A 15,548-nucleotide genomic window follows, 5' to 3' on the forward strand; every position below is an offset into this window, starting at 1 on the left:
TGAGTCATTAGATTTATCCGTTGTTCTATATTAAATGTATGTGTATATGGATGCTAGTAGAAGAAGAAGAAAATGGAGACCACGCGGCTGTTGAGCCTAGGTACATAGACAGATATGGTTATGCTCAAATATCCCTCGCTGAGTCCACAAGAAAGCCTGCCAAGAATAGAAAATGTTTAAATTATACAATTGCCCAGGTACGCCGTACCCGCTTCCCAAATGCCGTTGCCCATGCTAATAATTTCGTAGCGATGCCGTGTGATCTCGTCTCGTGCCTTGTTTACTTTGCTTTGCCGTGCCAGAGCGTGTACTCACCGTCATGGTAATTGAAATCAATATACTCCGTACAGATAAGAAGAAACGCCAGAACCCCAGCTTAGCCCAAGCAGCCGTTGTCTTACACCTAACTTGTCGCAGAAACCGGGGCCCTTAACCCATACTCTGCTTCAAATTGGGACTGATGAGTTATCTGTCTGCGTAGAAGTGTGTCCAGAACAGATCGATGAGGCAACAACTTTCGAGCGTGCAAAATAACCAACAATCCCATAGAGGGTCCAACAGCAAAGATTATATGGAGGATATAAAAATGGAAAACTAACATGGTAATATCCATACCATTCTGAGATTGATAAATGCTGGAGATGCGAAAGAGAGAAACTTTTAAGCGCCAGGAAGACGGTCGGGAGGACCGTCCCCGAATATGCAATGTGAAAAAGAAACAATAAATCTCGGCAATATACCGACCCCCGTACTGCGTGCTGTAGTTACTCTATTCGGTACCGAGTACGAAATGAGGGCCTGGAACTTGTTTTCTGAAGGTCCAGCTTGCTCAACTTTTAGCCCCTGTTGCAAGGGCGCTGAATACCCCTGTGAGCTTGATGCAAACCCCGCAAAGTTAGACTTTTGCGGTCATGTTTGGATAGGCCAAACTCGCCGGGGTTCATGACGGAAGCTCCGGCCGTGAAGTGAGACACCGCCCATCCAGCAGAACACTCTGTGCTACTAGCCCTTCCGAGCTGCTGTCGAGTTCCGCAATGTACTGAAGTTTGTACACACTTTTGTAGGGCAGTAGGCGCCCATGGCTAGAGAGCTGAACGCACCAGTCATCTACTGACCATGGGTGTCACCAGCTCAATGCTTCTGGGCCGAGAGTAGGTGCTGGGATGGCGAGAAGGGAGTGGCCGATCCATGCCGCCTGACGTTGCCTCATAGTTGTATCCACTACCTCCAGCGCCGTAGTAACCCCCGTCATATGTCGATGACAGATATGGGGCTGAAGGACGGCTGTACGAGCTATATGGGCTGGTTGCTGCACTACGGCTAAAAGGCCACAGGTTGTTGGAGCTGCCTGTAGGCGACGGAGGGCTCGGGGGCCGGACATTGAGAGAACGGAGAGCCGAAATGGCCGAAGTGTGTTGGAAATTCGGTGCTCCGGTTCCCGGAGTGGCTGGTGGAGAACTCAAAATCATGGAGCTGGGCCGTGAAGGAGATGCTCGAGGGATGATGTCTTTGGGCTCCGAGTTTCCGGCAGAATGGAAAGGATAGTTTGAGGACGCGTAATGACGGACCGAAGAGGTGGGTTGTGACGATGCTGTCTGATCAACTCTGCGACAGCTGCAGTGTATTATTAGTATCGTTCTGGACCAGAGCGGTTCAACCAGACAGGAAGGGCAAGGTCCACCACTCATGGAAATAAAACTTACTTGTCGGAGCAGTAAAGAAACATGTCGTCATGAGGGATGAACTGCTTTTCGCACGTCATACTAACAACCATGTCAGCAAAACTCTTACTCATCTATGTGAATTGGTGAGGCGCCATGGTTGAAATGGTCGTTTTGTTGTATAATTTCTGGACATGACAGCACTGCCATTGGGCCAGAAGCAAAGAAGCCTCATGATGCTTGTGGAAAGCATTTAGAAATACTATGGGGTAACGTGAGACCTACCAAAATTGTGGGAAACTCTCCCTTTCATCTTCCCAAGACTCTGTCCATTCCCGTTCACGATCGCGCTGACTGCGACCGAGCTTTTGTGGTGTGTGCCTTCGTGTCATGACGGGCCTCTTGTACTTCGCAGGATCGGTTGCGGTAACTGCTTTTCGGACATCGGTCGCAGATGAATTGGGCAGACCGTGGCCTGACTTTTTCCGGCTGTGATGCATCGCGTGGAATTGAATAAACAAAATATGAAGGGATAAGGATGGAGAACTTGGTTAAGAACACAATCCTAAAAGGATCCTGAGAGATGGGGGGCGCCGCCAGGTGATATGATATGTGTACAGCACCAGTATAGCCTTCACCGTCTGTACTCGGTACCACTGTAAATCAGTGGAGAGTGTAGATATTTAGGGCAGTTGGGGCTGCTGCGGTCAGGTTGAGAAACGCCCCTTCAGTGTGGTTCGACTGCGGGGGGGACTTATCGAGGCACTAGGCTCCAAAAATCCCCTTAACCTACTCCTTGATTCGATCAACAAGGGGTAGAAAAAGGGAAAAGGTTGCAAATTTTTCCTTCGAGCTTGACCGCGTCTGGAGAAATTCCAGAATTGTGTGATAGCAGGGTGCAACAAAGTGGCAAATTGTGGTCGAAAACGCACATGGGCATGTGCAAGGACGACAGGGCGATAAATTCCCCGAGTGCCTGGTAGTGTTGTAGATGGAGACGAACAATGGTTGAACAAGCTGAGACCAACTGACTCAAAGTAGGGCAGAATTTCCTCAATGAAAAGAATGTCCGGCGTAGGTGAAAGACGAATGGTTCAATATCGGTTTTCTTTTCTGTTCGAGATCAAGTTGGGAAAGTCTGGGTAATTTAGATCTCGATGAGACGAAAATTTCCTCCTGGTGAAAATCCACGGATGAGAGTTTGACTCGACAATTCGTTACCGCCTAGGAACCGGAATGTTGACGAAAGATCCGCCGCGTGGGGTAGATACCGTGCTGTAATTTGTTCGGGCACGGAAGAAGGCGGTATGTATAAATCGGACGTCGATTCGTGAAGCCAAACAACAGGAACCAGGGCGTGTAAGTGTCATGTAAGCCAATTTTAGCCGGATTAATAGCCAGTAGTTGATGTGCAGGTTGAGAAAGAGCCGCTTTATTAATAGCGTTTATGGCGGAGTTTGTTCGTTGCGAAGCTTGAAGCCATGCAGAAGAGTGACAGGGTGGGTATAACTGGCTCGATGAATCCGAGTGACAGCTTGTGGTGTCGATGGGACAGACGGGATGTTGGTTCCTTTCAGGTGGGCGAGGTCGGGGCGCACGATACTAATAAATAACCTAGGGACAGAGTTGGAGACACCTGGTGACTCCTTGGTTGTCGTGATTAATTGAATATATGAGTGAGCGAGAGCCGAAAGCGGAGATGCAACGCCCGCAATAAGTCAGCCAATAACCCGCCGCAATCGACCCTGAAAGCTGCGACTATCGGATTGCGCGACAGCTGGGATAATAAGGCACGATATAGAAACTACTAAGCAATCCCTAGGTGTGGAGACGTATGCGTAAGTCGCGAGACAGATGCAATGCGTGAGTGTTCAGTAAAAAGGTCGGAGGATGTGCCGTCTGTCTCAGGTGGACTGATATGATGTCTGCAGACGTCGTCACACTTTCAGCAAACGTGATAGTATGCCCGGAAACAACGATTAAGGAGGGAGGAGGGAATGAACGCTTAGTATTGTCTGTAGATTGAATGATGGATGCTGACTAGCGGTCTCACAGGTAGGTTGGTGAGAGTATGGATGAAAGTGGAAGGCTCAGATTCAACAGAGGATGTTGGGGTTGCCATGGACCAGCTCAGCTATCTCTGGGGAAGAGGGCCCTCTTGTATGTGGTCGCTTTGCTTAGACACCTCAGTAGGTAGGTATGTAGTTGTTAGGTACTCCGTAGATGAGGTAGGTAAAGTACCTACCTACTAAGATAAACAACCTCCAGCAATGATGGGGGAACGGTAATAGGGTTGCATTATCAGCTGCGAACCAGGGACTTGTCAATGTGCATTGGCAATAGAGCAACAGAATAGGTCATTGTAGCGCATCTAGCGCAAGAACGGCACATGATAACCTTCTTGACAAAATCAACCAGCCATATCTCGTCATCACCACAGAAAGCCATGCCGCACCTCAATAAGGAAGGCTCTGCTTGTCCTTATGTTGCATCGCGCATGGGCGAATGCCAGGCACGCGTCTATCTATTCGAACACTTCTGGGTGAAAGTGAAGCCGGCTGGTGTAGTTGTCTCACGGATTAGTATGTGTTTACCAACTAGTAGGTATCCTTAAGCGGGCGGGGGGCGTCTGCGTTAGTAGATAGAAGTACTCGTTATCTGCCATTGCCATTGCCATCCTTCCAAATGATCTTTTTCCAAGGGTTCAAAAAGTGGATTCGCTCGCAGAAAGTTGAGAGCAATTCATAGCCCGCTCTGATTGTCATCGTGTCTCGGCTGCCAGGATGCGGGCCAGGTGACGATGGCACACCATGCTATGGCACAATCGGTACTCCGTAATGATAGTACAAACCTCACAATATGGCAAAGCGTCTTAAAAAATCATTACGAGGTAACCAAGTCAGGACCGAGTCTAACTGAGGCAAATACTTACCTAGGTTTTCTTGCCTCAGCGAGTTGAACTGAGGAAACTGGCCCAAGATGGTTGACCCCTGAAGATAGGTACTAAGGTAGCCTACCAGGAAGGTATCTGGGTACTAGGCACTTAGATACTTATCTAAACCTTCAGGTCACCGTCCATATCTTAATACTATGAGGTGCAGAAAAGGCATGAGCAGGCGGGAGAGATGAGATAATATATAACTGAAGGTAAACATGCTCTAAAACTGTCAAAATATTTCTGTCATCCGATATTCCAGTCCCAATGAAGGGCTAAGTAGGGGACTGCCCACCCATGACTTGTTGCTGGACTATCTGTACTGCAGCTTCAGGCACCAGCCACAAAGCCCACAATAGGTCCCAAGATTTGGAACTTATTAGCTCGTGTCCACCGTACGAGGCACGTTTCGCCGTCTTGGTATGTGTGTTGTCGGACTCTGGGCGCAATTGCATCGTAACGCTCCATCAAATTACGCAACGAAAGCCAGTCTGGGCTCCTGACATACCGCTAATCCAGTTTCCTGGCGCCCACCCTAAATGACGTTTTTCTAAGTGATTCTCCCGAAAGCTTCGCGGGCCGGTACATCTTGTATGTGCGGGAAGAAGGCCGCTAAGCCAAGGGGGCGCAAGTTCTAGCTGCCCTGATGATGTGCATCCATAACATCCAATGGGCGATACACACGTGAGAAAACTCCCCGAGAAAGAGGCAGAAGATACCTATTGATCAACCTTCCTAGACTGCCTATCAGACAACCCATGTGGTGCTCCTAGAGGGAAACATGTGTGATTGTGTGGCAGTCGTCGATCTACAGTATGGTCCTCGCATGCTAGCCTGGCGAATATTTGACACAAGTGGAGATTACGTAGTTCGTTGTGCCCATGGCTGCCATGATAAGTATTCCATCCCATGTGGTCGTATCTACTCGGAGCCTTCAAGGTGTCTGACGATTACTGGATATTAGCACCATCGTTAGATTCGCACTAGTCCACCGCTCCAAGCTTCTGTCAATGGATGTCTAAGCCAAGGACTCCACTACCCAAATACAAACTCAGCTTGCAGGAGGACCTACCTGAATGGAAATTCACGAAGCCTGTGTCGATCTTGTCGATTCGCTCTATCATGCTACGTGATCACGCATTGAAACAAGCGCATATAGGTGGCATCAAGTTGATGAGGCAACATTGCCGTGCTATGCTGCATTCTCCAGACATTGTCTGCAACGACCGAGCCTAGAGACCCCGCCGTGATGGACAGACACTGAGGATACAATTCATCAGCTTCCCCTCTTCGTGGTCTCTCGCAAGGGGCTTGACTCTTGTCGTTGCCTCCGCCTCTTGACTATGCGCTATCGGCTGGTCGCCGGCCATTTGCAGTACTGCCCTGATCCGCTCTCTGAGTGAACGGTTCACCAGTTTGGCAAAGCGCCTAATCGTATGAAGCTGTTTCCCCGGTATGGAGGAGTTAGTCTGTGGGGTCCGGTCTATCGACGCCGCAACTAGAGGCTCTATCTGGGGGGATTGATGAGATACTAAGCCGAATCAGTTTATGGACCTATATAAATTGATTGAATTATTACGCAGCCCAGTTTAACTATTCGCTCCATTGAACTCGGCCTCGAAACTATTACTTCGTTGCATTGGATACAATCGAGTGTTTCGATGCTTAAAGAGCTTTTTGTCACACTGCAGCTTTGACCGCTGTGCACAACAACCAGCGAGGCACCAGGGCATCTAGGCTTGAGAAGCCGCGTGGGATGTGGGGAACTTCAATCCATGGATGCCAGCATGTCCGGGCTCCATTGACCTCACATCGTGCGTTTCGTCTTGGCCCAGGAACTGATTCTGTTGGCCGGCTCCTGTCAATAACTCCCACTAATCCGGGGCTTGTGACTGCAGTTGCATGATAGGGAGGATCAGATGCAACGATCCTGTCAAAATGAGGCCCATCAGTGCCAGATCTCTATGAGCCCTGATTGTAACGCCCTGTCAAAATCTGGGCGCAGCTTGAATGTTGCAGACAAAATAATGCATTCACAGCTGCCGCTGATAACGGTGAGAACATGGAACCTTCCATGGGTCGTAGGTCAGGGTCGTATTTTATGTTCATTACCTAGGGTTCAAACGTGCCATGGCAAGCCAATTACCTTAGCTTATTTGTTTGGTACTTCTCACCTTTGAGGCAGGTATTTTTCGCTTCCCTTGCATCAGTGGAGGCTTCCATTGCATTTCATGTAAGGACCCGCCTCTTTTTTCACCTTCAAGATCAAGAGTCTCCACTTGAGGCTCACCAACAAACAGCCCACGACGCTTCGGTCTTGCGGACTCGCTTAATTATTAGCAGCCCCCTTTGCAACTGTATCAAAGCCAATAGATACACCACGAAGCAATGACATAGGTAATCCTTTTCTTCCTCTCCTGTGTCTTTATTTGTACGGGGTTCTCCTACCAAGCTGCTGCTTTACTATGGCAGTTTCGTTGCCGCCCAATCCAGAGCAGTTTATCAAAGACCCATGATCCCAGTCACGGTTTGATCGCATCATTTGGACACACGGGCCAGTCGTTCTCGCACACTGGTTCAACCGTTCAAGCTCGGTCGGATAGCTTCGGCGTAAACGGGATGATCCAGTCTGCCTGTACGGAAGGTTAGTCGTGAAAAAAAAGGAAAAGAAAAAACTTCTTCAGCCAACGGCCATTCATAGTGGATTACCATTCGTGTTAAAAGCGCAGCCATGTACCCTGAGCCGCTGACAAAGGCCACTGGAGAAGGGCTCAAATTTAGTGCCTCTTAACAGTACTCTCTCGAGGCAATGCTGTGTAAGTCCAGGTATCGGGTAAGTGTTCAAGCATTAGATGTGATACTCCTCTGTATGGCCCGGGCTTTTATCGACATTATTTCAGGTTTTGTTTGGGGTATATATGATGATTCGAGTTTAATAATATCGTACACGATTGACCGCTCTTGCAAACACAAGGCGTGGTCTGCGTTGTGTAGCGAAATGTTGCTAATCTTGGCCTACTATACTAACGGTCTGGGCTAGAGGGTATGTTATCGTGTGATCATGTTACGGATGTCAGTGATGATGCATTGAGATTTATTAGATCACTTCTTGCTGACTAGAGACCTGTTTGTGTTTGATAGGGACAATCCAGCCACAGAAAGATCTTCTGGTGTCGCAGCGTGCCAAGGTTATCTGCTCATTAATAATGGTTTAACTGTCGCCGTGGTCAGGGTTTTGTCCCCATGTAGCCACGCAGCCCACGCTCATAACAAATACACTACGTTTATGACGAGCTTACAACTACCTATCGATCCGCATGTATCTGGATCCCATTGCTTGCCTGTTTCTCACCTGTCATTGTCTCCCTTCCTAAGTAAAGTTCATGATGGGGGTGAAGCTGTTAGGGCGGTAGCCTAACCGTTGATCCTCCGCTGCCACGATGTGCCTGATACCTAACTTTGTGTCTACGCCATCCCACTAAACTACCCCACACTGGCGATCAAAACTTGAGGACGCGCAGTAAGACCTTGAATGAACTACCCAATAGATATGACTTTGGGCATAGTTCTCTAGCCCTTCTCTTTATCGATGACGGGAATGGGCGGGCTGCTTGTGGGGGAACTCTGCACCCTTATTCTAGTCTTCAATGTAGATCACAACCAATCGTCACTTCGGTGCCATGGTGCACAACCGAAGCATGAGCCCCCATGTTATCAAATGGCGAGATTTGGTACTTCGCTGATGTAAATATATGAGTCGCTATGTTATGACAACATTAACCCATCACGTCATGTCACACAATGCTCTGTATATGCTCACTCACTATACGTAGGTTCGGCGGCCCGAAGACAAAACCTAACACAGGATCATTGTACAGGAGTAGGGGTTTTACCATGGCATCATTTAATGCGCCAGAGAGTGATGATATCACACAACCAGAGAGGTTCGTCGACGGTGAATTGTGCTAAGTCTCAAAGCGGTGGCTTATGAATGTATACCACACCTGGAATGTAGAAAGTATGAGTGATACCTAGATGATAGTGATGGGTCTTTGTCAGGCTGGTCTCTCGCCGGTTGGCTTGCTATCGATATTTGGGGAAGGGATTCAACTCAGTTTTCGGTTTGCGGGTTTGTCAGTTGAGCCTCCCTTTTCGAATAAACATTGTACAAGACGGGAACTAATAGACCACAATAGCCGCTCTTTTCGAGACAGATGCAGCATAAATCGGGAGCTTCAAGTTCTCATCCGGTGTTTCCATCCAAGGGTTAAGTGATCGAGAGACAATCCTCACAATCCAGTCATGATGAAATAAATTGAGACCTGTAGAGAACCCAATCTTGCGAATGTCAAAGAGACTGCCACAGCTGGGTGGATCACAATTGCACCATCTGCCATGATGCGACAGGATCGGCCGAGAACTTGAGAAGCCATGACAGCTGTGACTGTTAATGAAGCGGTGAATGAAGATTAGACAGCCGTCATAGCTGGGTTTCTGATTGTACATGGCCTTCCATTTCACGCAAACACGCCACGACTCACTTGTTACTCTATTAGTCTCACGTTCTCTCCTCTCAGCTGAGTGACTTCGTGTCTGGAGCAGCAATCATTGGTGAGTCTTATGCGATTCCGTTGTGGTAGCATAGATGCCGAATCCCGATGGTGAAGTATCACGAATCTCTGAAGACAAACAGGCCAGGGAAGATCATTAATCTTGACATGACGGCCTTACTAATGAAGGGCTCGATGACTTGATGGTAGAATAAAACTGTATAGACATGGGGTTACTAGATAACAATGTCAGAGCCCCTTCCGCTGATATTCAGTGATCCACCATAAGCCGAATCAGACTCCGTGATTGAGTGTGCTTTTGCTTGGATGGAGTTTTAAGGGTTGGAACCAGGTTGATGATTGTACCTCAAGCTACCTTACCTTACTGTCAGCACAAAAACGAGACATTCCCATCACAATCAATAACTGAGACATCGAGGTCGAGTACATGATGGAAATGAAAACCTATGTTCTGATGATAGATTAATCTTGCCTTTATTTCTTCTGAAAAAGAAGTTCCCCGGTGTTACTCAACTGTGTTTATCCTCAGCTTGTGTTTCTCCCATTGCATTATCTTGCGACCTGATCACTGGTTGAATATCAAGGTTCAGGGCAGTAGCTATACAATCTTATGAGACCAAATTTCAATTGTATAAACATATCGACACAGTATATGATGTCTTATATTATCTTTAATTTGGAACAGTTACTTTGTTCTATTCTATTACCTTGGGGCATTGGCTATAGCTTGCACGGTACTATGTAAGCATATGACTTTTGAACGAAAATAAGTGATTATTCAAGAAGACAATTACTTATATTTATGACCTATGAGGGAGTGAATATGACCCTGGAATGCCGAAGTTGGTGTACCATCAAATATCCCGCTTGCTTAGTTATGCTGTTCCCTCCCAATACTCCTAACCCCTGCTTTCGTAATCCGACATTAAGAAAATCCAATACATTCAGCTTATGTCCTCGGCAAAAGGAGAGTTTTTTTTCTTTCGTTTTCTCTTTATGAAACACCAGTCATGGATGATAATACGTCTGGTGGACTGGTTGCCCAGGTACGTACGAAGTGCGACGGTCTGCCGCAAGTTCCTGCGGTGCACCGGGAGGAAAATACTCTGGACCATTCTTCGATGAGTTAGAAGCCATTGTGCCGTCATAGTATGGAGGACTTCCGGGGGAATGGCCTTGGTCCGGGATCTGCATCATGCTCACTTGGGGAACCCATAGGTTTCCATTTGCATCATATTTGGGTTCAACCGCCGAAACTGGCTCTGTACGTGGTGAAACGTAAGATGAATCTTCGAGATGCCCAGATGGCAGTTCCACTGGCGGTCCTGAATGTGACTGGGCAAGTTGCGGGCCCGTATAGCCCACAGGACTTGAAGGGGTGAAGTTTGATGACTGTGGACTCCAAGGGCTAGGGGACGGTTGGTTCGAGGCGAAAGATGGATGTTGGGGATGATGATAGTCGTAGGATTGAGTCATCGGCTGCTGTGATCCCACACGTTCTCGCCGACGTCGATGCTTTCGGATGAGGCAGAAACATGTCACGAGCACGGCAATAAGAACTACAGCTCCGCCAGCTGCGATACCTGTAATGGCACCAGTCGATAACGTTGCTCCACTTTCATGATCTCCAGTTTCAGTAGGGCCATATACATCTCGGGTTGCAGTCCTTGATCCTGCCGATGCCGTCCGCGTCATGAGGGCTTTCAGATCTTGGTGGTCGAAACCATCGGCTGGTGCTGTCTTGGTCGCTCCGCCATTAGGATTTCCTCCCACAACTGAAATAATGTCAGTGGGGACGGCATATTTGGTCAATTCGGGATCGTAAAGCATCCAGGGCGACTTGTCCTTGTTTTGTCGCCCCAGGGACATGTCGTGTAAGCCCCATTGGTCCGGAACATCGCAGTCATTTGTCAGGGGGAAGAAACCACCATGAATCAACATCTGTGCCTCGTTCACAACGTTGCAGGTAAAACTGTGATGAGGGTAATCCCCAGTTCCGTTTCCTTCGGGATACATCTTGATCCATGTGAAGGTAGGGAGTGTCAAGATATAAATGTCGTCAAATCCAGAACTTCCTTGCTCTTCACCAGCTCCCCCATATAAATAGCTGAGCATAGTCAGTATATGATGGCACTTAAGTTGATAATGATGCACTCACATATTGTAAGAAGACTGGTCCTTGGTCCACGTAGCGCCTGCGCAAAACCGTCGACGTGATTCCGGAATATCACCCGTTGCATTTTGGAAATAACTTTTACCGCTCAGAACATCATAGAGGATAATCTGATCCATTGGCTGACCTTCCCAACCACCATCTTCGGCGGCTCTGATTCCGCCAAAGTAAACAAGCATACCACCGTCTCCGGCAGGGATATGAACCATCACACCCTCGGCGCGGCCAATGTCATCAGGACCAGTGTCGTTGGACCAACTGTTCGTGTCCATCTCATACCGCAGTAGGTATGACGTTGGTATCTGGGGAGCGTCACCCCAATCCGCATCGGTCGCATTGTTCATCCAACCGCCATAGTAGTAGGCCTCTCCGCGATCCGGAATGGACAAACCAGCTCCATAACTGAGCCCGACAACATCGTCTGTTCTCGAAACTCCCATGTTGTCCCACTCATCATTTATGATATCGTAAGCATAAAGGTCGAAGTCCCAAGGGGTCACGCCATTGAATTCGCCGCCAAAGAGATAAATTTTCTTGTTGATAGTATCAGGCCAAAAGATTCCACCACTTACATCGGGAACCGTGGAGTTCTTGCTCAGGTTCGCGTATGGTTGGGGCATGCCTGAACTGGCTACGTTGCTGAGATCATGGTAAATAAAGTAGGGGTCTATAGGAGTATTGGTCAATAAGCCGGCCGGCGACATTACTTCGACGGAATCTCGCCACTCGAATGTGAGAGATTGAGTAGGGTTCGCATACTGGAGAAGTTTTGTGGTGTTCCAGAACTACCATCATAGGTAACCAATCCACCGCCAATGTAAAGTTTGTCGTCAACCACAGCACTCTGATGACCCCATCTTCGACAGAAATTTGATATGGGATCTCGTTGCTGCACTGTGAGGTTGACGCAAAAGAACAAGAAGAATAGAAGGACCAAGCCCTGGCGAATTTGGCTGGCTGGAGAGATTGAGATCCACATCATGGCGGCCACCTTGATGCTACATTTACTCACTCTCTCCCGGCCTGTTGGTTGATCACGAACCGCGAGGAACGAAGAGGTATTGAGACCTGGGCAATCGTCGTCAAGAAGTAGAGCAATCGCAGAGGTGATGAAGAGGAAGGAAAAGTCGGCAACCCCAGTGCTAACTGCTAAGTCTCGTCTCGTTTCGCCTGCTCCGAGCAGTCTAAGGCAGACAACACTTGCTGATCATGAGCAAGGGGCCTGGCCGAATCCATGGGGGCCAGAAATACACGGGCTGGTGAAGGCTGTACAAGGCAGCGAAACCAATCTCGTGTTTTTCTTTCCACTGCCAAATAAGCGTAACGGTAGATGAGGGTGGCTGAGATGATATCCGGGGCTGACCTTGTTGCAAGGTCTAGACTTTTCAGGTCGACGCCTCAAACGCATCCACAGCGTCAAGGACAGCCCAAGTAGCGGGTTATCCATGCGGGAGCAAGGTTCAAGGACACCATTCAGAGCACAGAACTCTGATGCTCCTGCTGGCCAGCTGGTTTTTGGTGGTGAGACGACGGATGCGCCCAACCTGCTGGTGGTAGGGGCGGGCGTTGCTAGCACAGCCAGCGCGGATCATGATTCGCACGAACCAAGGAGCAGGATGCAGCTAGAGAAGTCAAAACGATAGGAACATCCAGTTGTGCTACGGGCTTGCATTTCAGCTCAGATGTTCTCCGTAGACTCGGAACACACAGTTGGAGGGTTCCTAGGGCTGAACAGGGTGCCACCCTCTTCCCATTTTGCCAGAGCTCGTCACTCAGTTTCGAATCTCCTCTGTACTCAGTACGGACCATTGATGACTTCCCGATGATCTGGATGACCAGACTTGAAGACGAGTCCTATTTCTGCGGGGCCAATCTGGGCTGATAATATGCATACTGGATATTTATTTACCTTGGTGAAGGTACCTGTAGTACTGTAGAATGGAGGAGGATACTGCCAGCTCAGTAAACAATTCGCGGTTCCACTGGTGATCCCTTATTGGATTCCCTCGTCTCACCCTTCCACTCACCAGGAACCATCTTTCAGGATGAGGCACAAGCCGTCGTCCAAGTGGAACTTCCGGTCCTACACGGATTTTGCCATCCAACCGTTTCTTTCAGAAAGTGATGGAGATTTAAATCAGGGAATAAAAAGACCAAGAGCAAATTCAATGCCTTTCTTGATAATCAACACTCATATTAGATCATCATACAATTTAAATAAAGTTTTCATGCAGCTGTCAGTTGTACCTCCTCAGGGTCTAATTTACCGTATAGTACAGAGTACCCAGGTATTAAGAGAATAATATGTAAGTGCCTCTACGGTGGACAATACTGATTCCTGTCTTTTTCTTCGCACACATCGCCAGCCTGGCTGGGATCTGTTAGAACTGCATCATGGCTCTGTGCCACAACTGAACCACCGGCTATACTCATTGCAGACCTAAAAGCTTCGCTTAGGATTGCCTCTAGTTGACGTTTCTTATCTTTCGAATCGCTGCGGCGGGCCAGTCTCTGAATTATTGCTGCTGATGCCCGTTGTTCTTGATTAAGCCACTCGATCATCCCCAAATGACCAATCAGGATGATGGATGCTCGATAAGCCTCGAATGCAGTCTCCTGTTCACGTCCATGTAGACAAGCATTGATAAGAGACGGAGCGGAATGGCTGTGAGTCCTGCTGCGACCAAGTAATAACTCTAGGAGTTCCTGCCGCCCACACAGGTCAAGGCCGTCAGGTTGCGAAACACTGTTGAGGTGACATTGGTAGGTTTCGAGGCAGTGGAGGATGTCCATCGACCCTTGGTAACTGCCGGTCCAGTAACCAGTTTGAAGACCAATTTGAAAGTATCTCTTGGAGGCTGTGGGCTTGCAGATTTCCGCTGAGAGTCTCAATCCAAGCCCACATAAAGGGCCGCCCAAGTGATCTCCCCTAGCTGTCAATCGTTGACTAAGATTACCGAGGAACACCAGAACATCATGCTTATTCTGTAGAGTGTCTTGCTTCAAGAGGTTCTCACAGGTATTGCGAAGATCTGAAGATAAATCTTCTGTCGATTTTTCTTGGCCCGGGCTTTTGAGTTGGTGAAATGAGATGGCGCTGGTTTCAACTGACAAATATTGTGATACTAGCCTACGGAGGTTAGTGAGTGAGTCTTGCTTCCTCAGCGCTGCTGATAGCTGAGCTGAATGAGACGGAGAGATGGCTCGGTATTGCCCAGACCATGACGGTTGCGCCCGCGATTGAAACCAGCGCAAGAGTGATGAATCGTCTTCCAAGGCCTGTTTTGGAATGCCGTTGTTTGAGCTGACGAGGTGGAGTTTGTTGGGCTCTCTCTCCGCAGTCGCATTATTGGGAGGCCCTTGTTGTTTCTTTGAGGAGTCGATCAGTGGAGCTGGTGTTGGGGCTTGGAGAGCCGCTGAGAAAAGGTCATGGCTTCCGAGTCGCCAAGAACTAGATGGTTCCGAGTGTATTTCAGAAGCCTTTATCCGTGACCAGGTGAGAGAAGTTTCCATTCTGTGAAGCTTCCATCGAACATCATCTCGCTTACTATCTCGAGACCATTTCCTGAGTGCCCGCTCTTCGTCCTCTTCTGAAGATGGCCGGACGTGTTTGCTGAGCATATCGTCTAGATCAAGAAGGAGGTCGTTGATCCGAAAGTATTCGTGTTCTTCGGGTAGCTTGGGAGTTTCGGGCCACCTGTTAACAATATAGTATGTCTCTCCCCACCTCGTTTCCTTTTTTAAAAACATCTTGCTTTTTGTCTTCCCAACATCAAGCGCGGTCGAAGCTGCTCGACGTTGCATTTTGGCAAGGTGACAGAGTCTAACAAAGATGCGACTAAGATGGGTACTAATGTACCTTGGCTCGTTATCGACGGCGGAATGATTGTGAGCCGCTGCGCGTGACTTGAGTTGAATATTGATGCAAGAGAGAGAGATGGCGATTTATTTCTTCAGCAAGAAGGGTGATGTTTTCAATGTCCTGGCGACGTAATCCTACGTCCCCCGCAAAGTGAGAAGGACCCCTGCTGTTTAAGGCCCGGGCTTTATTTTGGTGCCAGGTTGACTAGACTTACTGGTAGTACTAACGTTAGTTAGATACCTACCTAAGGTAGGTAGATAGGGGAGCTTGTGGAGGAAGGACACTCGGGACCTCGGTCCTGAATGATAAAAAGGCTTGTAACTTGGCATAAGTTTCTTTTTTACTT

General features: G+C 48.3%; 3 protein-coding genes across 3 annotated transcripts; all 3 read right to left on the reverse strand.

Moving 5' to 3' along the window:
• Nucleotides 1-1,103: 1,103 nt before the first annotated feature.
• FTJAE_8570 (uncharacterized protein) lies at nucleotides 1,104-2,161 on the reverse strand (the record flags this gene model as incomplete). The annotated part of the gene is made up of 3 exons (XM_037355400.1): nucleotides 1,104-1,614; nucleotides 1,704-1,763; nucleotides 1,947-2,161. 3 exons carry the CDS (start codon nucleotides 2,159-2,161, stop codon nucleotides 1,104-1,106), a joined length of 786 nt encoding a protein of 261 aa, XP_037204287.1.
• An 8,014-nt stretch (nucleotides 2,162-10,175) lies between these two features.
• FTJAE_8571 (uncharacterized protein) lies at nucleotides 10,176-12,319 on the reverse strand (the record flags this gene model as incomplete). The annotated part of the gene is made up of 3 exons (XM_037355401.1): nucleotides 10,176-11,274; nucleotides 11,326-12,098; nucleotides 12,143-12,319. The coding sequence occupies 3 exons, from the start codon at nucleotides 12,317-12,319 to the stop codon at nucleotides 10,176-10,178; spliced, it is 2,049 nt and encodes a 682-aa protein (XP_037204288.1).
• A 1,337-nt stretch (nucleotides 12,320-13,656) lies between these two features.
• On the reverse strand, nucleotides 13,657-15,144 carry FTJAE_8572 (uncharacterized protein; the record flags this gene model as incomplete). The annotated part of the gene is made up of 1 exon (XM_037355402.1): nucleotides 13,657-15,144. The coding sequence occupies one exon, from the start codon at nucleotides 15,142-15,144 to the stop codon at nucleotides 13,657-13,659; it is 1,488 nt and encodes a 495-aa protein (XP_037204289.1).
• Between the last annotated feature and the right edge of the window lie 404 nt (nucleotides 15,145-15,548).

The sequence above is a fragment of the Fusarium tjaetaba genome (assembly GCF_013396195.1).
Source record: "Fusarium tjaetaba strain NRRL 66243 chromosome Unknown NRRL66243_c0000188, whole genome shotgun sequence".
Taxonomy (NCBI): domain Eukaryota; kingdom Fungi; phylum Ascomycota; class Sordariomycetes; order Hypocreales; family Nectriaceae; genus Fusarium; species Fusarium tjaetaba.